Here is a 25,649-nt window from a genome sequence, read left to right as displayed (position 1 = left end):
GCGAAAGTCGGGTTGCTGAATAAGACTTCGCGCGCACCCATGCTTTTTTGGGTTCTACAAACGATCCCTGCTTCCACAGAAACATCAGAAGAGCAGTGCTCTAAATCATGTTATAGCCATTAAAGATAATTTGCTCATCATCTAGGAATGGCATGATTGGAAATGGACTGAGATTCTCACATCATAAAAATGCTCGATGGATTATAGAGCTACACATTATGCGAAAGGGTATATACTAGTATGCGCCTCTCAAGCAGGCCTCGAATGAAAGATCCAGTACGTGTCTCACGTTTCTTCCATCGGTGGCTCAGGTTCTACCTCGGAGTCTAGACACCGCTCACTATATGACGGCGAGGGCGTCGGAGTTGGAAGCCCGTGAAGGCGGTGTTCTACCACTGGCAGTGGACTGTATTATCGTCTGTCCCCTAGACGTTGTCCTAGGCGCTGTAATAGTGGGAGCCAACCTGTTAACATTAGGGGCAGGCGAAGGTCATTTTGCCGCAGCTGCAGCGACAGCGCGCTTGCTGTGGAGCATCGTCAGCTGCATCGTGCAGAACGCCACAAGAAGAACGATCACAACGACTGCGACGGTAATGCCAGCATAAGCCCCTGGAGGGATTATTGTGCTACACGGTTTGCCATGGTTTTCGTCGCTGTCATAAGTGGGCTGCGTTGGGTGTAAAGCAGTAGGTGTGTCCACAAAGCTCGAGGAGGAGGACGTGGGAGTCCGAGACAGCTTACATATCGTCCTCCATGTACCAAATCCAATGGATGCAAGCGCCTAGATAGGCGTGGATCGGGCGACAATCACGGACAACTTGAGTTCACCATTGAATTAGCAAGCAATAAACAAAAACAATGCACCATTTGTCCCGGGCTAAAGCTGGACTAGGAATCAAAATTTTTTGTATAGAACAATGAATCAGTGGTATTCCGGAACGCCGCTGGCCTGGATACCATCGAAATGAATTTTATATACAGAACTAAAATCGACAGATTAAGAGGAAATCGCTAAATATTGACTCAAGAGATGTGAGACATGCAATGTATCTTATGCAGAATTACTCATCACTGTCAGATTCCACCTGGTCGTTCTCCAAGTGCTTCTTCCGTTCTTCACTGAGTTCACGGTATGTACTCCAACTCAGGAGGAAGAACGCCATCATAATCAAGATACCTCCGAGGATGGCTGCAAAAGAAAGAGGCTGACCAGTACGGAACCAATCGACAATGGCCACGAGGAAGATCGTCAAGAGAGCAGCGACGGATGAAAGCACAGGGGAGGTGAGGGAGATGAGCACCAGGAAGGAGCCGGAGAACGCTGGTGAAGCATTAGTCTCATGTCAAGAATGCGAAGTTGGAAAAGAAACTTACTGGCATTGGCACAAATGGAAATCAGAAGCATCCGAGCGGCCTCACCCGTGGGAAAGCTGAATTTTTCCCAGCCCAGAATATGTAGAATTGGAATAGGGATCCACAGAACTGAAAGAGTGAAAGCACCAATCAAGCTACCAAAGGTATTGGCGAAGATAGTTCCCCGGCCCGGGCTGGTGCCTTCGGGTGGGCAAGCAAATCTCTTGTATAGAACCTCGTATAGTCCATACAGCACGCTTCCAACTCCAATGATGACATTTCCCAAGAGGCGGTGGGATGCCTCATTGTCCTCCTTCGTTGTGCCGCCTTTGGATACCTTTTTATCCGGGCGGTCTCCATATGCAACGACCAGGACGCCAATGATGGCGACGCAGACCGCAAGGACTTTGTCAAGTCGGAGTTTGTCCTTGAGCAAGGAATCGAAAAGGCATAAGCGAAAAAGGCCGAGCAGTTGTAGATCGCTGTCAAGTCACTGGCTGTCGTCAGATTGACGGCGACGTACCAAGAACCGCCAGCAATTGTGAGAGCGCTTGTTACGAAGGCCGTGGTCCTCAGCATGTATGGGACTGGCGACCGGTGGTAGCTGCGCGAAGAAAGGTGAACATCCTGTGTTTCTACCATCTGGGCCGTCGTTCGGAGGAGGAAAACATGGCGGCGCCAAAATGCTTCCCATGATAGTTTCCGTTTTTGAAATCGCAGGATAGCAAGCTGAACTGGCCAGAGCAATATCCATGATCCGTGGGTAATATACCTGCATGGGGAAGAGATCCGTTAGCCGTAAGCGGTGTGCTGGCGAGGATGAGACAGAAAAGCTCCGAATGTTGTCCAATTATCGAAACTTACAGCATGGCATACGGCTTGTCCCAATGCAGATCGTGTTGAATGTAAACTGCAGTCTCGGTCTGGACAACGAAACTCGCTAAGCTCAGAAGCAAGAAGCCCGACGCGATCAGGTACTTCTTGCGAGTCGCCCGGGCAGCATCGTTCCCCGAGCTTTGACTCTGAATGGTTGGACGACGGGTATGGTGTAACATGGGCCGGCCTTCTGCATCCCCGTTGCCAATACTTGACTGTGAGAGCCGGCTTCGCCGCTCATCCTTAAGGAGCGGCTGTTGCGAGCGGCCATCCGTGGGGCGATGTAACGGGGGGCGATTGACGTTCATCTCGTCCGAGTCTTGGGAATCACGACCCAGCGCCGGGGCAAGTTCGATACCGTCCGAAGCCACAACGGCGAGAGTGTGTCTAGCCTGGATAACACTTTAGGCTAAATCAGGGAGGGCCTGGAAATTTGGGCAGGGATAAGGTTCGCTGTCCCTGCTTGCCTCCTATCTCCTTGCGTGGAAGATAACAGATAAGGATCGAACACGTTAGTGATGCTCCACTCATCCAGTGATCTCAACCAGCCGCTTTGAAGAATGACCAGACGAAGGAACGAGAGTCATAGACACAGTCGGATTCTCGAAGCCTCCTCAGAGCGTACCAATTAAGCGTCCGACTAGCGGATAATTGGCCACGGTGTAAGATACACGGAGGCCGCGTTGGTGCGCCGGGAATGAGTACCGAGGAGAGGACCGGGTATTTGAAAGAAGTAGATTTGGTCGGAACTATCGCTAACCGGCAGGGACTCGAGGGCTTGTGAACTTCGCAGGTTGTGACCTGAGGAAGCACACGATACCACGATACCCATGGGGAATGGACGGCTTCGTCATTGGGGTGGACTATCCCGCTTTGGGCCCGACATCATCACGTGATGAGTCCCTGAATCCCAGTTCTAGTCCTAATATAGACTAGCGCCCTCGAGGCGGTCTCAGGCGGCCGTGGCAAGTGACCATAAATAGCCCAAATGACGAGATACGAGAGAGGGGGCGTAGCGTAATCTTGGAATAAATCCAGTAGCTGCTCTTACTTGAATATCTTGGCTGAACACAGCTGATGAATTGCTCGGCTAATGGCGTTTGTTGGGCCAAGGATCACAAAGCTCTTTGTCTGAGTTAGAATGACTGCTAGCTATTATTATCTATGATGGGCTGTAGTTCTTCTTCGGTCCATCCGGCTTTCCGTAGAATCTTGATAAGGACAGGAGTCTTGCCACGTGAATACTGGTCAATGCCATCAAAAGTGCTCTCTTGCAGCTTCAGTTTGAGTTGCGAATACTCCTTGCGCAGTTCTTCATCTTCCAGAAGCACGCGTTTGGTATCGAGATGATTTCTCAAGGACTCGCACCCGTCAATAGCGAGATAGGTATTGTATCTGACAGAACCATCACTGCTTCGTCCATGGGCAGCATCCAGCTTGTCAAACCCTGGCTGTCGAAATACATAGCGCCCGGGGGATGTCCAGCTCGCCGCAGTCCGCGTACCCCGCGGCGGCAAGTGCTTGACGACCGGCCTCAAGGGAAGATGGTTTGATGATAATGTCAATATCTATGACAGGCTTTGCATGAAGCGATGGGATAGACGTGCTTCCAATATGCTCGATTGATACGATGGGGATCCCTTGAAGAATCTGCTCTAGGTGCGATTTTCTTTCGGCGAACAGAATAGGCCATTCAGGGCTATAGGGCTCAATGGTAACTTTCATACTGGGTGTTGCGCTCAAGGGACCTTTCTCGTCGGCTTTCCTCAAGTTTGGGAAGTTGTTGGTTTTAATTGTCAGCACTAATAAGGCGGGGTAAGATTCCTTCGGGAGTCGCCGCTTGTTTTGGTCGGAGTCCGAAAAGAGCGACACAACAATTCCTGCCAAGAGGAGTCAAAGAAAGTGGGATTAAATCTGTTCCGCGTCCACAGATGGCACGCCTAACGAACTAGTACATGCAACTATCGATGCAGAACCCTGAATTTTGCTTTGATAATTAAGCACGAGTACTGTGTTCTAATGGGGTTTCATTTCTCCATCTTTCTACACTAATTCATTGAGAGAAGCGGGTCATGCGTACAGGCTCTAGATCTTCAGCTTCGAGAGAGCCTCTTGGGTGTCATACGTGTACTTCAGCTCCAAGTGCCAGTAGGGTGCAGAGAGCGGCTTTGAAACCAACCAAGCCTGATCAAGAGCATCCACAACTTCCTGGGGCAAGGGGCCCTTTTGCGCATCCGCGAGGTTCCCTTCCAGCTGCGCAAAGCTGCTGACGCCGATGATGATACCATCGCGGCCGCCATGGCCGATCTTGAGGCCAGAGTGGTGATGTACCCAGCGCAGAGCGGTTTCTGCCATTGTCAAGCCGTGCTTCGCAACTGCAGGCTCGATAATGCTCAGGGCCTCAAAAGTGCTGTCTCTGAAGTAGCGTCCACGGTAGTTTTCTCCAGTCGTGCTGTTCGCGCCAAAACGGCCCTCTGCGGGAACATCCGAGGTCTTGTACTTGCCCGAGAGCAAACCGCCTGCAAGGGGGTTGTAGATAACAATATCCAGACCGTAACGGCGGCATGCGGGAATGAGCTCAACCTCGATATTGCGGGCTATAAGTCAGTGGTGTTAGTAAAGCACATTCTGACAACCGGGACACGTTGGATGAGCATACTGATGGCATTGTACATGGCCTGGTAGATGGTAGGGCGAACCCAGCCCCTGGTAGCGGCGATGGTGACAATCTCCGCCACTTCAAAGGATGTGTAATTGCTTAACCCGAGCTGCACAAACTTGCCTTCTTTGTGAAGCTCATTGACAGCCTCGAGGGTCTCCACAAATGGCGTCGAGCGATCTGGTGCATGGAGGTAGAAGATATCGACACAGTCGGTGTTCAACTCTTTAAGAGAAAGCTCTAGCTTCTCGCGGATGACATTTGGCTTGTGGGCATGAGGTTCCCTGGGGTACCACTTTGTCGCCAGCTTTAGGCCCCGTTCCTTCCATTTGGCCTTCGCAGTGAAGGCTTCTTGCTCGCCCTCGATATACACTCGGGCGGTGTCGACCTCGTTGAAGCCTTGTTGCTGCAAGTAGTCCAAGGATTTGTTGAAATCGTCCAACGAAGTAATTCGAGCACCCTTTTCCGTGCTGGGACCAAAGGTCATCAGCCCAAGGATAATGCGGGGCAAGTTGTTCTGTGCGACGAGAGGCATGGCTGTGAAATCCTACGCGGTTGAGTCAAGGAGGGCAAAGCGGGGAGGGGCGGCGAGAGCCGGATATCATGGAGATCGGTAACGGTGGGCTCTCTCGCTCTCTTAACGACGCGCAAGCTTCCATGCCGCGGACCTAATTCATTAACTCCGAGCTTTCTATGTGCATTGATCTGGTGCACCAATCTGCCTATTAGTGGGGTCTTTTCCTCGGCCATTCTCTGTGACCATGGCTGCCGTGCAAGATGCTCGACCAATTCGAATCCTGATCATCAATCCCAATACCTCCTCTCATATGACAGATGGCCTAAAGCCCATCCTGGCGCGCCTGAATTACGTCGATGTACAGTTCGAATACTTTACAGCACCCAACCACCCCGTCACAGTTGGGGGACATACCTACGAACCAATCGACAGCATCGATAGTGGGGAAGAGTCGGCCCGATCAGCATATAACTGCTGGTCAGTTCTAGACTTGGTTCCACAGTATGATGCGTTCTTGGTTGCGTGCTACTCGGCACACCCGCTCGTGGGCGTATTGCGACAGCGTATTAGGGAATTAGAAGAAGCCGATCCCTCTGTCGGCAAGAAATATGTGACTGGTATTTTCGAGGCTAGCATCACGGCGTCACTTTCGTTGATCAGCGCTTTCAACTTCGAGACCATTGGCAGCCTGAAGAAAAAGGAAGTCGATGAATCATTCGGCATTGTGTCGACGGGCAGTGCCTGGAAAGATGAGCTCAACAAAGCTGTCACAGCTATGCTTGGCACTCAGGGCTCTACCCGGTTTGCAGGCGTTCAGACCACTGGGTTGACAGCTGGGCAGCTCCATACAACAGATCCACGGGAAGTCAAGCAAAAAATATGCGAGGCCACTCAGCGGTTGCTTCAAGATTCTTCGGTCCCAGTAGGAGCCATTTGCATGGGTTGTGCGGGAATGGCAGGTATGGAGGAAGCTGTTCGTGCAGGTTGCATCCAAACCTACGGAGAAATCAAGGGCCGAAAAGTCAGGATTGTGGACGGCGTTGTCTCAGGAGCTGGGACTTTGGTGACAGCTTGTAAGGCTGGATTTTGATGGATGTCATGGCAGCATTGACAGACATTGAACTCTCAATAACCAAGTTAATCATCAATGCATAGATTAAATAGCGCAAGAAAATGCACAAGCCCAATTAGGATTAGCCCTTTCAGCCCGAAGAAGGCTAAATTTCGATTTCGTTGCCCAACTAACTACTGTAGCGACTTCTCATGCTGACGCCCCTTGCTGCCTGAGGCCGCACAATAATTATTTCCCGCGATAACGCGGTACGCGTGCCCCAATCGATCTCTCCTTCATCTTCGACGGTGTGGACGACGATGCCTCGGTAAGCACCCTAGAGAATTGAGTATGCCATTCCGATAATTCCACCGCTGATATAAGAGTGATCGGTAGGGAAATCATCACCATCCAAGCCGGCCAGTGCGGCAACAACGGTATGTGTCTCCGCATCTCGATCCCCGATCGGCTTGAAGCTCCAATGCGCTTGACTGGGTTTGCGCCTCGAAATCAACACTGCTTGCGAAAGGCAATAGACCTAGTGGGATCTTTGACCTGACTTCTATCTAGTTGGTGCTCAATTCTGGCAGCAGCTATGCCAGGAGCACGGAATTAGCCAAGATGGTAACCTCGAGGACTTCGCGAGCGAGGGCGGGGATCGCAAGGACGTTTTCTTCTACCAGGTATGCCCTCGCAGGACAATCCTTTAGAATGGTATTGACATGATTACTAGAGTGACGACACCCGTTATATTCCCCGGGCTATTCTCCTCGACTTAGAACCACGTGTACGAACGTCCCCAGAGCAATACAAAACATGAAACACTTTCTGAGCAAACGAGCGCATTGACTAACGTTCGAAAAGGTGCTGAATAACATCCAGTCGGGCCCCTATCGCAATATTTACAACCCCGAGAATTTCTTTATCGGACAGCAAGGTGTTGGCGCAGGAAACAACTGGGGTGCTGGTTATGCAGCAGGCGAGGGCGTGCAAGAGGAGATCTTCGATATGATTGATCGAGAAGCGGACGGAAGTGACTCGCTCGAGGTAAGTTTGACCCGCCTATATTCAAAACGACTCTCACTCAATATGGACAGGGTTTCATGTTACTACATTCGATTGCTGGAGGGACAGGATCAGGCCTGGGAAGTTTCATTCTGGAACGCATGAACGACCGCTTCCCCAAGAAGCTCATTCAGACATATTCTGTTTTCCCAGATACACAATCGGTGGACGTGGTTGTCAATCCTTACAACAGCTTGCTATCTATGCGCCGATTGACTCAGGATGCCGATTCGGTCGTCGTGCTTGATAACGGTGCTTTGTCAAGGATCGTGGCTGACCGACTTCATGTACAAGAGCCTTCGTTCCAGCAAACCAACCAGCTTGTAAGCCTTACAGGACGTACGCATTATTGTGGAACACAAGCTGACTTTCTAGGTATCAACCGTCATGTCAGCATCGACCACAACGCTCAGATACCCTGGATACATGCACAATGACCTTGCTGGCATCATTGCCTCCCTGATCCCTACGCCCCGCAGCCATTTCCTCCTCACGTCTTACACCCCTTTTACTGGTGACAACATTGACCAAGCCCGGACTGTACGCAAGACGACCGTCCTTGATGTTATGCGTCGCCTTTTACAGCCAAAGAACCGGATGGTCTCGATCAACCCCAGCAAATCCAGCTGCTACATCAGCATCCTGAACATCATCCAGGGTGAAGCAGATCCTACCGACGTCCATAAGTCCCTCTTGCGGATTCGGGAACGCCGACTCGCATCGTTTATCCCATGGGGTCCTGCTAGTATCCAAGTGGCACTCACGAAGAAATCGCCTTATCTGCAACATACCAACCGCGTTAGCGGTTTGATGCTTGCGAACCATACGTCCGTGGCAACGCTCTTCAAGCGTATCATCCAGCAATACGACCGTCTGCGCAAGCGCAACGCTTTCTTGGAACAATACAAAAAGGAAGCGCCCTTCTCTGACGGCCTGGGCGAGTTCGACGAAGCTCGTGCAGTCGTCATGGATCTTGTGGCGGAGTACGAAGCGGCTGAGCGCGAAGACTATCTTGATCCTGATGCAGGCAAGGACCAACTTGGAGCGTAAAGGATAGAACCAAAGAGTGCGGAGTTTGCTGCTGGTTTCTACTCATCGCTTCGGCACGGAGCACGGGGGTTTGGGCGCTTACTTAGGGTGCTTCCACATTTTTATCTGGGATTTTCTTGCTCTTCCTTCTCTCCCTAGTCCATAAATATGATGAAATGACTGGAACTTATTGCTTTAGTGGCCTGTAACTGGTCATCACCATGGGTATAAGTACATGATCCAATTAGAGAAAGGGAGGCCAGTTTTACGAAGCCTCAGAGGGCTTCTTAGGTCAAGCGACCTCGGAATTTCTCAACTAAAACTTCCTCAACATCAATCCTCTCATCCGTCTTCGTATTTCTCCCCTTCTTCTCCGGACCAAGAAAGAGCAGCACGAGACTGTAGGCATACGCAGCCCCAGTGAAGATACAAATCACCTGCCCATAATCATACCGCGCCACAGTGGTCCCATCGGCCTTCACCAACGGCGCCAAAGGGAAGCGCTCACCAATAGTCGCCTCAATAGTCGACGAAGCCGACGAAGCAAGATTCCCAAATTGATACGCAGAACCAACCACGAACGTCTGGAACGAAGCCGGCGACAACTCCATGACATAGATCGGGATAACACTCCACGCCCCCTGGACACAAAACTGCTCAAAGAACGCCACGGCAGCCACAGCATGGGTGCGCGTGTACGAGTACGGGTAGATGAGTGCCCCGCCAATCATACACATTATGATCATGCTGAACCGTCGACCGAAGATCTGCGAGCAGTAGCCGGCAAACGTGCCGCCGGTCATCGCGCCCAGATTAGCCACGACCTGCGTGACGGTGACTGCGTTCGCGGAAAACTTGAGGTCATTGGTCAACATGGTCGGGTATAGATCCTGCGACCCATGCGATACGAAGTTGAGGCCCGAGGTCAGCAGGACGAGATACAATAGGACCAGCCAGTGGTGCTTGAGCGCAACCTTTGCTTCCGAGATGAATTGGCCGGCTATATTCCCCTGGCTCTCCCGGCTGGCCTGCCGGTCGCGGAAGGCCTGGGTTTCGGGGAGACTGAGGCGGAAAGCGATGATCAGGATGGGAGGACAGGAGGCGAACCAGAAGTATGGTCGCCATCCGTGGCTGGTGGTGTTGACCAGTGCGCGAGCGAATGCTGTGGCGAGCAGGTAGCCGAATGCATAGCCTTGCTGCATTAGCCCTGCGACAAGGCCGCGGGCTTCTATGGGACAGTCTTCGAGGGCAGTGACGGCTGCGATGCCGTACATTCCGCCCATTGCAATGCCGTATAGAGCGCGGACGGCGAGGAATTGGTGGTATGTTTGACAGAAGCTTGTGCCCAGTTCTAGGACTATGAAGAAGAACAGGTTGAGAATAAAAGGCCTAGAATAGACGGGTGATGGTCAGAAAGCTCAAGAAAACTCAGTGCATTATGGCATATACCATTTTCTTCCATATCGATCGCCGGCAATACCGAATATGATTGATCCAACTGAACGGAGCATCAGAACCAGGGTTATACCCCATGTGATGTTGGCAGTCGATGTATTGAAGGTCTCTGCCAGATCGGAGACCGTAAGAGAGACGGTAAAATAGTCAAACGAGTCCCACGACCACGCGAGGAAAGAAACAGCGACGAAAGCCCATTGCTGTGCGTTGAGCATCGCAAGAAGAGTGAATGGGTTAGCCACACTATTCATAGGAGGCTTGAGAGATGTGAATCGAGTAATGGCATATTCACGAATGCCAATTGGGCCACCAGAGTCCTCTTGCGTACAGGAGGCGCCATTCTCAATCGACGTCCTGATAGATTTCTCCTCGTCCTGCATATTACCCTTCAGATACCCATCCATCTTGAATGTGGTGGACGTATATAATATGGTGGCACAAGGCAGCGCAAGAGATCTCTCAGGAAGAAATGTTCTAGCAAAGGTACATGACACTTATAGCTACTCGTCTTGCTGTTTCGTAGAATAGACATAACTGATATCCAGACCAAGTGCTATTGGCTGCCTATTCCCCCGCATTCCTGATCAACCATTAATGGGACCAGCAGCGCTTAAGTATCTCCAAAGGAACATCATCGTGGCTGTAGATATGGCTCATCTCTCAAGTCTAATTCTATTGCTGCTTTCGGGGTTCATTCGGTCTTCGTAGAACGCTAGGATCCAACGGATCATAGGCAGCGAAGCTGGCTTGTCCGAGCCATAACCGCGCCATGCTTAAATTCTTGTTTCTCTTCTCTCCGGTCACAGTCTGCACCTGCTCCATACGCGGAATGTGCCCCCCCCCTCAGGGCTTCTCAGACCATCACAGCGATACTGGAATTGGGGTGGTCAGATAAGGGTGCAGATAAGCGGAGCCAATTACCAGAAACAATACAGAATCTTGGGGTAGAAACCCATGCCCGATAAGGGACTTGGACCAGAATGAGGGGTTCCGACCCCAAGAGTATATTACCATACGTTTGATTTGCCATTCATCTGGTAATGCCCGATGGACGTCGGTTGCAGCGTACAAAATACCCCGCGATACTAGTAGAAATAATGGGCTGATCCTTTCCTTGCGATTCGAAGACTCCCATCACTGTCATACGATCATATCTACAATGAGTTCCAGCAAACCTTCGCCACGACCTGTCACAGTCGCGGCCTGCCAACTTGGGCCTATCCATCTCGCAGATTCCCGAGATGACGTCTTACAGCGTATGTTGTCGCTGCTAGACCAATCCGCCGAGCAGGGAGCCAAGCTCGCAGTCTTCCCAGAGCTTGCTTTCACTACGTTCTTCCCCCGGTATCTGCTAGAGGAGAAAGAGTTAGATCAGTACTTTGACGTGGAAGATCCCAAAAAAGGTGGTATTGAACAGTCTCCTTCTGTAAAGCCTCTCTTCGATTATGCCCGGTCTCTTGGTATCGATGTCTATGTGGGATACGCCGAAAGAAGCCCCCAACAAGACGGGTCACACATCGACTACAATTCCTGTGTCTATTACTCGGCACAGGCAGACCGAGTGGTCGGAAAGTACCGCAAAGTCCATCTGCCAGGAACCGTGGAGCCGCACACTGAACCTGGTGCGTTCCAGCAACTGGAGAAACGTTATTTTCGCCCAGGCGACCTTGGCTTTCCCGCATTCCGAGCGCCCGGGCTGGTTGAAGGGGCATTGAAGAAGTCAGATGCGCGCCGTAGCCCCGCTGAGACCGCTGGGAGAGGAGATCCGATTGTCGGGATGCTGATTTGTAACGACCGACGATGGGCCGAGGCCTGGCGCGTGTATGGTCTCCAGGAGCGGAGATCCTTTGCTGTGGATATAACACTACTGCATTCCCCTCCACAGCAAGTGGCCACAAGCTGGACATGAGTGACGAAGAAGCCGAGGCCATGGTCATGCTGCATCACAAGCTTTCGTGTCAAGGGCAACAGTTATATGAATGCATGCTTCAGTATCAATGTAGCCAAGACGGGCGCGGAGGATGGCCATCCGCTTGTGGGAGGGACGATGATTGTCCACCCACTAGGTCACATCATTAAAGAGGCCACCACCAAGGAAGATGAGCTGGTTGTTGCCACCATCGACCTCGCAGATTGTCATCGACCGAAGAATACGGTCTTCGCCTTTGAGAAGCATCGGCGAACAGAGCACTACCATAAGATCCTGCAACAGACCGGGGTTGTTGAGCCGGAACTGCTATAGTGAGGTCCTGATTCTTGAGCGGGTGGAGTGACGGAGTGTACTGTATACTAGGAGTCTGACTTTTGAATAAATCTAGTTGGGAGAGATATCAAGTCAGGATTTTTCGAAGAAAGGCTTCCACTGGCATGGATCCTTGTCGACGGAAGACGCCGATACTAAGAATCCTAGTGAACGATGTATGAAGTACCGGAGGGTTGAAATTAGACTGGCGTGGTATGTGCAGCCTAAATGATCGGATAGAGGGCCTTGACAGTGCAAGGGAACACGTGGTATACCAGTCACAGTCAACCCACAGCTGATGAGCAGACCCGCCGTGGACGTGACAGACATCACACGACCAGTGAGAACCGTGATTCGGGAGGCTGCAAAGCACAATAACTAGCACAAACGCGCCGCGACGCGACAAGCCTATTTAATTACAAACATGTGATAGTTCCCAGGGTTACTGCTTGTTTCTACACAATTCTCTTCTCCATACTCAAGTCGTTGACCCAAGGCATGATGAAAAGAAAGGTCCACAATGTGGAGGGTGCCAAAGAATACGCCTGTCAGAGACCCGAAGGCCGCTGAACAGATTGGTCCGCCGCGATGTGCAATGCAGGGCCCAATCTGTGGTGAGCCGCCTTCTTGATCGCGGCCACCCAAACAAGGTAAGTATGAAGAAGAAAGAAAAAGAAGAGGAAGGGGCGGGCAGGATGAAGACTTTTATACCCGAGGGCGCTGCTCTGGCACGTGATCGTTAGCGGTAAGGGCTGTCAATAAATTGCAACAAACATCCCAGTAAAGGCACGTGCACCTTTGTGGATCTGCAGGGGCCAACAAACCTGCTAGGGGCCAACCAATTGCCCACAAAAACTTGCTACTGCAGCGTATACGTTGGAACACCTGTTCTCCATACCTAAGTCACTGACATAGTGCCGTGATGGGGAAGACTAATCGAACTGAAGTCGATATGGCGCTCACTTTGAAATGCGCCGTGTCTGAAATTATAAAACAAGGGTTCCTCTCTAGGCTCTTCTCAATCTTATTCAGAGTTTTTGTTCCTTGACTTGTATGCCGGATCTGGCTCTTCATGAGGGTGGCGTGGTCGCAGGAGTGCTTCCAAGTCACCCTCAATGCCAGCTGCCTTGGCAATATACTGGCTAGCAGCATACTTCGCTGCAGCAATCCCACCCTTGGCAGCATTCTCAGTAAGCGACACACTTCGTTGGAGCTTGAGAGCCTCTTCCCATCTTCCTTTCCTTCAAGAGCCGGTAGACCGTACCGACGGATTTGGGGAATGCATTTCCAAAGATGCCGATACACCCAGCAGTGCCAGAAGCTAACCCTCCAAGGAGAAAGTTCCGACTGGCCCCCAAAGGCAGCAAATCGCTCAAGAGGGAAACTTGCGGCTAGACAAGTGGCCTTGGCAATTGAGCCGCAGGTCAACTTGGTACCAACGATATCTGGATAAGCTTTGGCCAGCTCACTGACAGTATCAACGTCAAGGTCTAGACCATCCGTCACGCCGGAAGTTGTACAGAATGGTTGGCAAAGGCCATGCCTTGGCCACAGTAGAAAAGAATTTCTTTACCACAGCAGGCGTGGCCTGTTTGCCGAGATACGCAGCAGGCAAGACCAGAGCATAGTCAGCACCAGAGTATCTGTAACGAATTTTAGGGCCTGCGATGTTGAATGGCCGCTGCTTCCAGCAACGGCAGGGCATTCTTTTGGAACGGAATCACGCGCAAGCTTCACGAGCGAAGCTCGCTCTTCCCGCCACAAAACGAATGTCTCGGCATTTGTACCTAGAATTACAAGGCCATTGAGGCCCGAGTTGGCGAGGTATGCGTAGTATTTGGCTTGCTCTGTTGGTAATGTGTCGGTCTCCGGACCAAAGAAAATGATAGCTGGGACATACGCCCCGGGTTCAGGGGCGGAAATGGTAGATGCCATGGCGGTGATAGGCGAACGCGGCACTGGTCTTATCATAGATAATGACCCAGTATCTGGGTGTCCCTGGTATAGATACGAAGCTTTCCATACGGAGATATGAGGGAGTCTTGATTAGCTGGAAGTAATGCGGGGCAGGAGGGGTATCTATCGGCATTGGCTCCGAGAAGTTGGGGTCGTAACTCTAAGACGAGGAAGATAAGGCGACCATACTCCGATAAGAGTGGTCTTCTGTTCGATAGTTTTAGATAGCGCTAGTGAAGCAATGAATCTACATGATTTTAGACAGCCTGAGGTACTTGAAGAGCAATTAGCGCCATTACAAACTTGTCCACTTTCCCTTGATCACCAAGTACCACCATGGGGCTGGATACTATAGTCAAGAATGGACTCATGGTAAGCATCTGCACTGATATCGGCTTCGTATCACCTGGATGCCTATCGTATAGGATGTTTTGCTGATCCTCTCCAGGTCACAGAGAGTGGCGTGCTTCCGGCTGGGCAAGACATCGGAATCTCTAAAGAAAAGATCTCCCTTATAGGATATGATCTTCCAGAGAATCCCGAAACAAAGATCATCGATGCCCAAGGGGCATACATTACACCTGGAGGTGTCGACTCGCATGTTCATCTTGCGCAGAGAAATGCGCCGACGGGCGACACCTGGGAGACAGGGACTCGTAGCGCTGTTGCTGGGGGCACCACGACCGTGCTTGCCTTTGTTTCTCAGACAAAAGAAATGACGACTCTGTTCCCTGTTCTTGAGGAGTATCATGGCAAGTCCCGGAATCAAAGCTACTGCGACTATGGATTCCATTTTATCCTCACCAATCCCACCGAGACGATTCTCAACCAAGAACTACCGGTGATCGCAAAGGAAGAAGGAATCACGAGCGTCAAGCTGTACATGACCTATGACTTGTACCAGTTATCGGATAAGCAGCTGCTTGAAACTTTATTGGCATGCCGGTCATTGGGACTGACCACCATGATTCACGCCGAGAACGGGGATATGATCAACTTCCTGATTCAAGGCCTTGAAAGGAACGCAAACACAGCCCCATTTTTTCACGCAATTTCGGGGCCAAAGATCGCAGAGGATGAGGCTTCTTATCGGGCTATCCGAATTGCAGAGCTGGTTGATGCTCCAGTATTGCTGGTCCATGTATCTTCGGATGGTGCTATGAAACACATTAGAGATGCCCAGACCAGGCTCCTCCCTATCCATGCAGAGACCTGTCCTCATTATCTATTCTTACTTTCGGACAGACTGGCAAATGAGGAGCATGATCATTTCCACGGAGCCAAGGGGGGTTTGCTCGCCTCCACTTCGTCATCACCCTGAGGATCTAGAGGCCTTATGGCGCGGAATCCGGAATGACACATTCACTGTATTCTCCTCGGACCACGCTCCATCAAAATATGACCACCCACAGGGAAAGAAGGCTGGAATAATCAATGGCATCCCGAAGTTTAGCAAAATCCCGAAGGGGATCCCGGGGATTGAAACCAGACTCTCCCTCCTTTTTAGTGAATCCGAAGGCTGTCTTCCTAAAGAGCAGGCCAAGCTCGGCCTTGCTCGATTTGTTCAGTTGACGTCTGGAAACCCAGCAAGGCTATACGGCTTGAAAAATAAAGGTTCAATCATGCCTGGATTTGACGCAGATCTTGTGATTTGGCATCCTCAGGATCAAGGTGGAAGAGACATTCTGCAAGCCAATCTCCACCACGGCGTAGATTACACACCATTTGAAGGAATGCGTGTCAGAAACTGGCCTCGGTATACTATCCTGCGGGGCGAGATTGTATGGAATGCAGATGAAAGATCTGTTGTGGGTGCCAAGGGGTTCGGCAACTTTCTGAAGAGAGAATGGAAAAGTTCTGGTTGGGAAGCTTGGACAGCTGCCGGCAGGAATGACAGAAGGAGAGCGAGATTTATGGCTTCCGAAAGCTCCATGATAAATAGAATTATCCCAATGAATTCAGCTGTCGCTTTCACACGCATCTTCAATCAAGTTAATATTCATGTCGCTATGGTAGTAGTACTAGGAGAATATCGGTAGCGCGGGGAAGTTTGGTCAGCATGTGTTCGTTCCTATGAGTAACTTACTTGTTCTACGCATAGCTTTCAGTTCTGCTTTATCATTTTTGTTTATTGGTATATGGATGCTAGTTTGAGATGCCAACTTGTGAAATCATAGAAGAGGACTGAACTCTGGAAAGCGGCCATCTATCGCAGCCTAGCTTCATTGGATATTAGGAGCTAATTCCTGTGGGCCTCCTAGGAGGCGCTATCTTACTGGTATCTGATGCAACTGCACTCCTTATCAGGTCCAATTATTCCCGGAAAATTTCGGGGTTTGGGGTAAAACCCCCAATTTCGCTTGGCGTTCGATAACGATTATCCTCCGTTCAGGCTGGCCTGATAACAGTTGCGATGCTTTCAAGCGGAGTTCTGTGCGTACGGCGAGACAGAAATTCCGACCAGGAAGCCTGCCAGGATCGATAAGCACGCCAAAGAAATTTTGGTCATCGGCCATCTCGCTCGTCTTCTAAGCAAAAACGAGGGACAGATCCACTCTATAGTTATCCTAATTTTTGCGTACATTCATTTTCTCGCAATGGCCAATATGTCTTCGGTGATATTTCCTAGTGTTTCTGGCACGGCAAGACCCCAACCCATCGACGTCCTTCTAATCAACCCCAATTCAAGTGAATACATGACGAGGGACTGCTTAACAGCGATCGCACCGAGCTTACCATCGGATGTTGTTGTTCACGGCTTCACTGCTCCATATCCAGCACCATTGGCAATCGAATCCCAAACGGATGCCATATTGTCAACTGAGGCATGTATCAGATCCATAACACCGATCGCGGGAAAGTATGATGCTTTCCTCGTGGCCTGTTTCCGTGCCCATCCTTTAATTGAAGCCCTGAAGGAAGGCTTTGAGCAACCCGTACTAGGGAATCATGGAAGCAGCAATGTACGCGGCCCGGATGCTGGGTGACAATATGGGGATCATTTGTACCTCTGAGCGATCAGCACTGATCCACGCGCGAACCGTATCTTTGTATGGGTTCTCGGAATATTTTGCAGGCTGCGAGGCTGCTAAGCTCGGCGTATTAGAGCTTGACTCAAAGCCTAAGGATGAAGTCCACGGGGTCATGACGCAGAAGATCCACCAGCTGGTTCATAGGCAAGGAGCTGACTGTGTGCTTCTCGGCTGCGCCGGAATGGCGGAGATGCGCTCTGTGTGCGAGAAGGCCGTGGAAGGAACGGGGGCGAGAGTGCTGGACGGAGTAGGACTAGGAATTCAGTTCCTTGTTGGCATTGTTAGAGAGAACCTTCAGACTGCCAAAAATGGCGTGTACAGAGATCCGGCCACAGATCGGGAGAAACGGGGTCAAGATTGGCTTTGAGAGCGAGACTACTAGCTGCCAAGTGACAATGAATATTGATGAAAAGTATATTGATCTTCCCTAATATCATGGAACCAGATATCTTTTTGTCGTGGGAAGGCCAGCCTTCAGTAACATGAGTGACGGTATACGAAGGCGTGTCGTTAATTCTTCTCGCCCTCTTTCTGATTCCCCTATGCTGGGCTAGAGATCTACATATCGAAGTTCAGTCGCCTCTATTGACGGACGTTTCCCTCTATAGATTGGCCTCTGTGATAGTAGGCGATGAGTTAATTTCCGTATTGATAGTGCCCCGGGATGCTCTCAATGAGCAACCTGGCAGATCCTATGATGGCAGCTCAAGTCTGATCCTTTGACCTTGGCATTGGTCTTCAATAATCCGCCTCCGTAAAACAACCTTGGAATGGTCAACCCAAAGCCCCGAGCCCTGGAGCCCTCCAGGGCTGATTCCATCCGATTACGTAAGTGGTTGTTCAAGCGTCCCCAAGTCAAGCTCCGCTGATAAGCATCGCCAGGTCAGAAAGATGTAAGTGCACGGCCGCGGGCTTTCACTTTCCAAGTTGAATAATGCGGCCACGAGTAGATGTTCCGCCTTGCAAGTTCTGTCGGCGGCGATTTGCACGAAGGGAACACTTGGTTCGTCATGAACGGACTCGTGGGTTACGACTGTATATCGGAGGTTATTGCTGGCGACTAATATTCGAACAGATACTAGAGAGAAGCCATTCAGTTGCCGTTGTGGGAAGAGCTTTACTAGACGGTACATGCACTCATTCAACCGTCAAAGTGCACCTTGTTTTCGCGAAACTAAGCATTAATAGGGACCTCTTATCTCGTCATTTAAAGATCAAAGATGACCCAACCCGACATGACCCTGCTGGGAATGATGGGGAACCACAGCTGCCTCAAAACGATGTTTCGGAAGTGTATTCCGTCGTGAAAGGCAGCTCTCACATTTCACGAAGGCCATCGCAAGACCTCTTAGATGTTCAGGTCCAAGCTATGTCGAGCTTTCAAGCGGGTCCTTTCAACCAGGCCCAGACCCCTCAGGGAACTTCTACGTCTTTCCTGCAACAAGGCGTCTCTCGAGATGTTGTCGATGATAATCTGCATGACCTCAATATATTATGGGGCAGCTTGGACACTTTCCCGCTCGAGGGGTTTGGACGGGGACTTCCCAACGAACTTATCACTCTACCGGAATTAGACATCCCGGAGTCTATCAATTCGGAGCTCACTGCCCCTATGACCGGCGATACTCTTGGCAACGTGAGACTGGATAGCCCGCTCTCTGACGACGATGCATCGCTGTCTAACTTCCAACTACCACCGTTACAACACAATGAAGACTCTCAAGATACCGATAACGTGTTGCATACTAGCGAGAGTATTCCCTCCGAGCCTCATATCCCCTGGCGGATCAGCAAAGAGGATTACCAACTAACCCTGGGGAAGATAGAGCATGTTCGCCATATTCTTCCGGAATCATTTAGCTTCCCTTCAAAATATGTGTTCTGTAGATATATAGAAGGATACTTCACTGGAAGCCATGGCCATTTGCCATTCCTCCATCTACCAACTGTGACGGTTGCCCATCTGACACCCGCATTGGTTCTTGCAATAATGGCAATGGGGGCTCAATATCGCTTCGAGCAAGCACGGGCTGTGAAGTTTTACAAAGCTTCTCGGGCACTGATCAACGACCATATCAACTTGCACTCCACGTCGAATTCTCTGTATACCCCAGGATCGCAACTTGATACGATAGATCGTACTGAGAAAACCCATTTCGAAGTCTTGCAAGCGCAGATCATCCTCACCACCTTGGGAACATGGGGAAATCATGATCTGCTCCACGATACTTTGGGAATGGCGGGGCAAATGTCTCTATATCTTCAAGATAGCGGTCTCCTGTTACATGACCGGCATTCCGATGACGGTTCATGGCTTGCCTGGATTCAGCAAGAGGGACAGAGGCGCACGAAATACATCGCATACATGATATGCAATGTGCAGACAATTCTTTACAACATGCCTCCCAAAATATTGAATAGCGAGATAACATCTATTCTTCTCCCATGGCCCGAAGAACTCTGGTCGGCCACATGTGCAGCAGACTGGAAATCGCTCCGTTCCAAATGGGCCAAGTCCGTGACCTTTGGCGAGGTGTACTCCCAGCTGTTTCGTCACCAGCCGAACCATCGTATCTACTCCAGTCTATCGTCGTTTGGGTACCTCATCCTCATCCACGGCATCTTCCAGCAGATCTATCTTGCATGGGAATCCTCGTGTTGCCTTCCGGGCTCATCAGAAGGACATCCCATGGCCCTCCCACACGAACTCCTGACTCGATTCCACACAGCGCTCCGGCGATGGCAAAAGGGCTGGGAAACCAGCTCAGATCCGTCAATCACACCCGCATCCCCGAAAGGGCCCCTCGGCTTCAATGCAACCGCGATCTTCCGCATCGCATGCATCCGGTTACACTTCAACCTCGGGCCTCACCGCAACCTGGGAACCGCAGACCCCGACGCGATCGCATCTTCGTTCTGCAACGCACCCCGACCCACCCAGCACTCCTTGCCGACCGGCTCCCGACCCGGCCCCGGCGCGGCGCTCTCGCCTCAGGCCATGCAGACCCCGCAGATCTACCATGCCATCCTGCAATCCATCCACGCCCTCTCCATCCCCGTCCGACTCGGCGTGGAGTACGTAGCGAGAACGCAGACCCTGACCTGGAGCACCATCCACTCGCTCTGCAACCTTGAATGTGCCCTCTTCCTCTGTAAGTGGCTGGAGACGCTAGCGCTGAATCCGACCGATTTACATCGAGACACGCGGCGGTTGCTGCGGATTATTTTGAGCGTGCTCCGGGAGGCGGATCTGGCCCAGCCGGGGGGACTGGGAGGCGAGTTTGGGGCCCAGCAGTTGCGGCGTATGGGGGCGGTGTTGGTGCGGCTGCTTTCGAAGATATTAAAGGGGGATCACGTCTTTGAGATGATGCATGTTTTCTGTGACTCGCTGCAGATTTATGCAAACCGGCTTGAAAACGACATTGACTCGGATATTTCCGCCTAGAGTGCAATAGCAGGTGGTCCTACGCCAGTCTGCCGGTGCCTGATGAACTTGAATGGGTGCGACGTTAAATGGAATCTGGTGTGAAAACATGGAAGCAGGTGTAGAGGCACATGATCCCCAAGTCCTCCCTCGTGCATACCCCCCCAGCTCTTACTGTATCCATAAGTATCCAACATAGCTGAAAAGCGTTATATGGAATGGAAGATACTGGCACAAGGTGATATCTGTCCTCTGCTTGCTCCAGTAGGGCAGGTTAAAGATCAGTCAGTAGCACAGACAAAATGCTCACTGTATGTTACAAGGCCTCTAGGTATGTTAGAGGGGAACCATTCCGAGTAAGTGGCTTCAGAGAAGCTGGAAAGACTGGATTATAAGCTTTTGGTACCGATAAGTATGGAATTCGAGTCGGAGTCGACAATGGCTCAATCCATCTGAGTAAGAAATGATAGATCTTGAGATTGTGTTAATTGTGATCCAGACCTCAACGAAATAGATATCACACGCCTCGCTAGAGGATGAACGAATGGTTAAGAAGCTCAGTGGTCGATTTTCGATCCTCCGCACGTTCCTGTAGCATTTCCCAAAGGAAGCCTGCAAGGCTTTCCGACTCTTTTTGACCAAATTCAGGCGGAACTTTCTCGCGGATACGCACAATGAAGCCTGGCAGGCCACCATTGAAGAAATCGTGCATGAGAGATAGCAGATTGTCATCCATTTCGGCCTTACTGTACCCGAAACACCCAGCCGGGAAGAGGGTTTCGTTCGTAGCAAGTTGAAATATCTGCACTCGAAGATTAAGCAATGATATGCAGCGGGGACGAAAGACTTACCAGACAACCCAAGGCCCATATATCCACCTTTTGATTCCACGGACGATGGAGAAGTAGTTCAGGTGCTCTCAAAGCGGCTGGCGTTACGGGACAGGCGTTGTCCTGCAGGCTCCATATAGCTATTACCACCATTAGATCCATGGACTTGAATAGCAAGGAAGCACATACCTCCTCCCAAGTCGCCAATCTTGACTATTAGTGAAGAGAACATCGCGTCGTCTAGCATCCCGCGGGGACGTTGGGAACACACCAGATACCGTGGAGCACTGTTATCAACTTCGACGCCAGGGAGCCATTTGACATAACTGAGCTCAGGCTTTGTAAGTATTTCGCTTGGTGAGTCAGGGCTCACAGTGAACAATATGTTTGCCGGTTGGAGGTCTGCACAGTTTGAGTGTTACTGAATCAAGTCTCTTGGTTGCCGGAGATACATACCTCCATGGATTAAGCCCTGATCGTGAAGGTAATTTAACCCCCGCAGGATTTGTTTTGAGACCTCACGAACATATTTCGGATGGCGTGGCCTTTCTCGAACCGTCATTTCTTGACCGTCAGACATCATAACCGGAAAAACGAGACAAAGGTGCAAGCCATTGGGGCCCCTGTGTTCGAAATGGTCCAATAATTGCAGGACATTATCTCGTCCCGGGCAATCGATACGCGTTTTCGATAGATGGATGAGAACAGAAAGCTCTTGACTACCCTCTGAGGCATCGGCTTTGAGGATCTTTAGGGTCACATATCTTTGATGCCTGGAGGGGAAAGGCATGAGTTTGACTGCTATAAGGTTTTATAGAAGACTGCAAAGGACGCACCTTGTGTCCTTTGCAAGCCATACTGTAGAGAATTGGCCAAATGCCCATTTCCCGACGACCTGATACCTTTGGTGAAAAGTGTCGTCGAGGTGAACCGGATGATAGCCTCCAACGCGGTATTCTTCAACTGGTTCAACAACATCATGAATCCGTTCGAATCGACGCATTCCTTTCTTTGGATAATCCATTCGACGCTGACTCTCCGTATCTCTGCATCTCGAGAGTGAGAGTGAAAGCGATGGCAGGCCAGGTCTGGGTGGTTACGGTCAGGTGATTTTCATGAGTCAGCCATGGTGGCCGACCGGGGACCGTTGATAATTCACGCCGAACGAAATTGGATTTGATTAAAGAGTCGCTTCTTTACCCAATTGACTCCATGAATGAGCGATGAAATGTTAGTCATTTTGTTCCGAAATTATCTCCCAATCAAAATGCCAATTGAAGCGCTTAATACTTTTAAGAGACGTGGCCGTTTCTCTAAGCGCCGATCAAATCGTTTCGTAAATTCAGTTGTCTCGGGTTTAAAAAAAGCTCTTAATGGCAATACAAGCAATGTACATATTTAAGAAGTTCCCTCAGCCAACTTCGCAGAAAACAAAGACTACGCTCTGTCACTTATTCCTCTTACTTCACCTTCGGAGATCCCTCAAATCTTCCATTTCGTTATGGTATTACCTGTTGAGTTCAAGCCACCCACCATGTACTCCACGCACCCAGAAACAAAGACTGAGATCGAACGGATTGTGAGGAAGCATCACCAGGACAACCTTTTGGGGAAAGATGGGAGAATATATGACAAGGCTGTCGTGACGTTAGGCCCCCTCCCCTGTGATGAACTTTCATTCTGCTATAATATCCAAGATGCAATTTCCATACTAGCAGTCACAGCGGTGATCCTGAAGAGCATGTCACTGTGGAGTTCCATGCTGGCGACTTCGTGAAGACACAGCACGTCTACCGTTAGACGGATATCAGGGACTGGGGATTGCATTCATTCTAGGCTGGGTAACAAGCAGACACTGCAGAGCTGGGGTCCAGCAGGAGGTAATCAGGACTCGTTGAGTCAGGTGGACATGAACTCTTTGGTTTGGTCATTGGTTCGCCATGCTCTAGGCTCTTTCGGATCATGAATATTTGTATTATCTCGAAGTTGATGAGACGCGTGTTGCACTTGACTTAGGGTGGAATGCAAATGTCGACCTTTATCTAGCTACCTGCATGCACTGCTTGAGTCATCGAAGCCTCTCACGGAATTTGCACTTATGCCAACCGACCTATGAGAAATAAATCGAGAATATAGCTGCAAAATTGAGTTAGAGCATGTTATAAAGCTGCTTGAGTTGTTTCTTGCTTGACTTATATCTGCAGAAGATCGAGTTTACATCCCTCGGAGAGTCATCTATCGTCAGCTAGGTAGTCTCCGTTATCAGTACCTATTACACTGCCTCGACCGACGTGGTCCGCGAGGACAAGGCGGACGAGATGGCCCTCCAGACCAACCATGATTCCGGTTAGAGAGGACGGGTTCAATCAGACGGAGTTCATAATGAGCAGCATTATGGCCACCTGCAACCAGTCTTTTGTCGACTGCTCGCCAACACGTCACACGGGTGAGTGAGAGCTGATGCTATTCACGTCTGATCGCGGGCTCTTGATGTGGGCTCGGGAATTTCTATGTTAAACTCGAGAGAACCGTAATGACCGGCACATGCAGCAAGTGGGACTTGACATCGATGATGACTGTGGCTCCTTAAGCCTAGAATATTTCCCACTATGAGAATTCGGTGTACGGAGGACAGTGATGGATACTAGCCTAAAGATCTTTCACCGCAATGAAGCCCACATGACGCAATTGGCGGCTCCGCTAGACTGAGATCTGCAATGACGGCGTGAAATGTCACCACGCCCCCCTAGAAGTGAGGCAAGCGGAGGAGCCAGATACGAAGGGGCCAGCAGGGCCAGATTCGAGCGGGAGGGAGCGTGGGAGCGTTTGAGGGTCATCCATAATAATCCATACATAGATAACTAGGTTACGTGGACGAGTCTTAGTCACCGCCCCAAAAAAGAAGCCGCCTGCATATCCAGCACATATTTATGAGAGGCATTAACTCGAAGCAGACACTGCATTAGCCCCTGGAGATGCGTGCGGTTTCGCCTTGCAGGCCGATTCTCGGGCCTGTCCGAGTTATTCGGACGAGCCGCCAATTGCCACTGGTGGCGTTGGAATTAAACCTTGGGGCCAGTCCGGGTAGCTGATCTCCCACAGCATTCTCTGGGTCAGATTTCGGCGTGTTACGAGGTACGATTGAATTATTCATATATCCATGGATGGCGTCTAATGTGACTGAACCCAGTATTCGGCGGTATCGGGCTCACCCCTCGGGGTTGAACAGTTGGCACTTGGATCCCCGAGACCAATCCCAACCTCCCAACCACTTCAACCAGCCTAGGGGGAAATCTAGACGGATACTCCGTACTAATACACTGATTCGCACGGACACATTCCGATCATTGGATCTGATTTAGGGCAACCATCCGCGTGCTGAAAGGTGCAGGCGGCATAAAAAAAGGAGGTGGAACCGATCACGCAGTCCGGCAGGGGTACCTTGGGTCAATGAAATGGAGTAGATTAGGGCCAGGAGAGCCTTGAAACCTTGGGACATGGCTTAGGTTGGCAACATAAGGACCCGACAGCCCCGGGGGAACAGAGAGGCGCCACGTTGGCGCTAAAAGGGGGGAAAGTGGTACTACTAGGGAGAGGATGCACTAGTAAGGAGGGCTAAGAAGGCTAAAGGGTGGGCCGCGTATCCGTATTATTTCGCATCTTCGAACCTTCTGGGACCCGCCTCCATGCTCATTCCGTCACTTCACGCCTCAACTGACTCAGCCATGAACGTTTGACCTTTGGTTCTGCCTTTCACCCGTGCGTTCCGGCTTTATTATTCAGACTATATATACTGTGGCTCTGTTCCGGTTCCTTCCCTCCCTTCCTGAATCCCTGCTTCCCTTCTTGCCCCTTATTTATCTACTTCTTTTCCATCATCAGTTCCTGGCCTATCTCCCTTCATCGCTCCTATCACCCTCGCCCGAGCAACTAATTTCTTTCGCACTATCGCTCTAGTCCACTTGTGACTCACCGATCCTCCTATCTCGTCGGGTCACCAATTTTGGCTTGGAAAGCGACTTGGTCAACTTGGTCACGCCCTCAGCCGCGCTATTCGCCGCTTATCTCCAACCCTCCGTATCAGCTGCCTCGGTCACACCAGTGATTCAGCAACCCGCGCTTAGGCCGACGCCTTGATCCCTTGACTCCGCCTCACTTTC

General features: G+C 50.7%; 10 protein-coding genes across 10 annotated transcripts; 5 read left to right on the top strand and 5 right to left on the bottom strand.

Moving 5' to 3' along the window:
- Nucleotides 1–1,061: 1,061 nt before the first annotated feature.
- On the bottom strand, nt 1,062–3,954 carry N7468_002565 (uncharacterized protein; the record flags this gene model as incomplete). The annotated part of the gene is made up of 6 exons (XM_058471862.1): nt 1,062–1,321; nt 1,375–1,835; nt 1,877–2,125; nt 2,218–2,631; nt 3,475–3,639; nt 3,734–3,954. 6 exons carry the CDS (start codon nt 3,952–3,954, stop codon nt 1,062–1,064), a joined length of 1,770 nt encoding a protein of 589 aa, XP_058335003.1.
- Nucleotides 3,955–4,314: 360 nt separating this feature from the next.
- Nucleotides 4,315–5,423, bottom strand: N7468_002564 (aldo/keto reductase family protein; the record flags this gene model as incomplete). The annotated part of the gene is made up of 2 exons (XM_058471861.1): nt 4,315–4,826; nt 4,889–5,423. The coding sequence occupies 2 exons, from the start codon at nt 5,421–5,423 to the stop codon at nt 4,315–4,317; spliced, it is 1,047 nt and encodes a 348-aa protein (XP_058335002.1).
- Nucleotides 5,424–5,649: 226 nt separating this feature from the next.
- On the top strand, nt 5,650–8,571 carry N7468_002563 (uncharacterized protein; the record flags this gene model as incomplete). The annotated part of the gene is made up of 8 exons (XM_058471860.1): nt 5,650–6,478; nt 6,694–6,784; nt 6,853–6,893; nt 7,027–7,139; nt 7,190–7,243; nt 7,321–7,503; nt 7,554–7,844; nt 7,897–8,571. The coding sequence occupies 8 exons, from the start codon at nt 5,650–5,652 to the stop codon at nt 8,569–8,571; spliced, it is 2,277 nt and encodes a 758-aa protein (XP_058335001.1).
- A 266-nt stretch (nt 8,572–8,837) lies between these two features.
- Nucleotides 8,838–10,409, bottom strand: N7468_002562 (uncharacterized protein; the record flags this gene model as incomplete). The annotated part of the gene is made up of 2 exons (XM_058471859.1): nt 8,838–9,939; nt 10,000–10,409. The coding sequence occupies 2 exons, from the start codon at nt 10,407–10,409 to the stop codon at nt 8,838–8,840; spliced, it is 1,512 nt and encodes a 503-aa protein (XP_058335000.1).
- Nucleotides 10,410–11,164: 755 nt separating this feature from the next.
- Nucleotides 11,165–12,247, top strand: N7468_002561 (uncharacterized protein; the record flags this gene model as incomplete). Its single annotated transcript, XM_058471858.1, has 3 exons — nt 11,165–11,831; nt 11,891–11,937; nt 11,969–12,247. The coding sequence occupies 3 exons, from the start codon at nt 11,165–11,167 to the stop codon at nt 12,245–12,247; spliced, it is 993 nt and encodes a 330-aa protein (XP_058334999.1).
- A 1,024-nt stretch (nt 12,248–13,271) lies between these two features.
- N7468_002560 (dihydrodipicolinate synthase family protein) lies at nt 13,272–14,182 on the bottom strand (the record flags this gene model as incomplete). Its single annotated transcript, XM_058471857.1, is given in 3 exon segments — nt 13,272–13,433; nt 13,451–13,790; nt 13,821–14,182. 3 exon segments carry the CDS (start codon nt 14,180–14,182, stop codon nt 13,272–13,274), a joined length of 864 nt encoding a protein of 287 aa, XP_058334998.1.
- Nucleotides 14,183–14,539: 357 nt separating this feature from the next.
- N7468_002559 (uncharacterized protein) lies at nt 14,540–15,524 on the top strand (the record flags this gene model as incomplete). Its single annotated transcript, XM_058471856.1, has 2 exons — nt 14,540–14,575; nt 14,652–15,524. 2 exons carry the CDS (start codon nt 14,540–14,542, stop codon nt 15,522–15,524), a joined length of 909 nt encoding a protein of 302 aa, XP_058334997.1.
- Nucleotides 15,525–17,152: 1,628 nt separating this feature from the next.
- Nucleotides 17,153–17,602, top strand: N7468_002558 (aspartate/glutamate racemase family protein; the record flags this gene model as incomplete). Its single annotated transcript, XM_058471855.1, has 1 exon — nt 17,153–17,602. The coding sequence occupies one exon, from the start codon at nt 17,153–17,155 to the stop codon at nt 17,600–17,602; it is 450 nt and encodes a 149-aa protein (XP_058334996.1).
- Nucleotides 17,603–18,604: 1,002 nt separating this feature from the next.
- On the top strand, nt 18,605–20,680 carry N7468_002557 (fungal specific transcription factor domain-containing protein; the record flags this gene model as incomplete). The annotated part of the gene is made up of 1 exon (XM_058471854.1): nt 18,605–20,680. One exon carries the CDS (start codon nt 18,605–18,607, stop codon nt 20,678–20,680), a length of 2,076 nt encoding a protein of 691 aa, XP_058334995.1.
- Nucleotides 20,681–21,188: 508 nt separating this feature from the next.
- On the bottom strand, nt 21,189–22,513 carry N7468_002556 (uncharacterized protein; the record flags this gene model as incomplete). The annotated part of the gene is made up of 5 exons (XM_058471853.1): nt 21,189–21,461; nt 21,511–21,629; nt 21,679–21,891; nt 21,946–22,262; nt 22,326–22,513. The coding sequence occupies 5 exons, from the start codon at nt 22,511–22,513 to the stop codon at nt 21,189–21,191; spliced, it is 1,110 nt and encodes a 369-aa protein (XP_058334994.1).
- Between the last annotated feature and the right edge of the window lie 3,136 nt (nt 22,514–25,649).

This window comes from Penicillium chermesinum (genome assembly GCF_028974085.1).
Source record: "Penicillium chermesinum strain IBT 19713 chromosome Unknown utg000002l:1.0-5270490.0:1.0-5274688.0, whole genome shotgun sequence".
Classification (NCBI taxonomy): Eukaryota; Fungi; Ascomycota; class Eurotiomycetes; order Eurotiales; family Aspergillaceae; genus Penicillium; species Penicillium chermesinum.
Note: the sequence above shows the minus strand (reverse complement) of the source record. Positions and strands in the feature narration are given on the sequence as shown.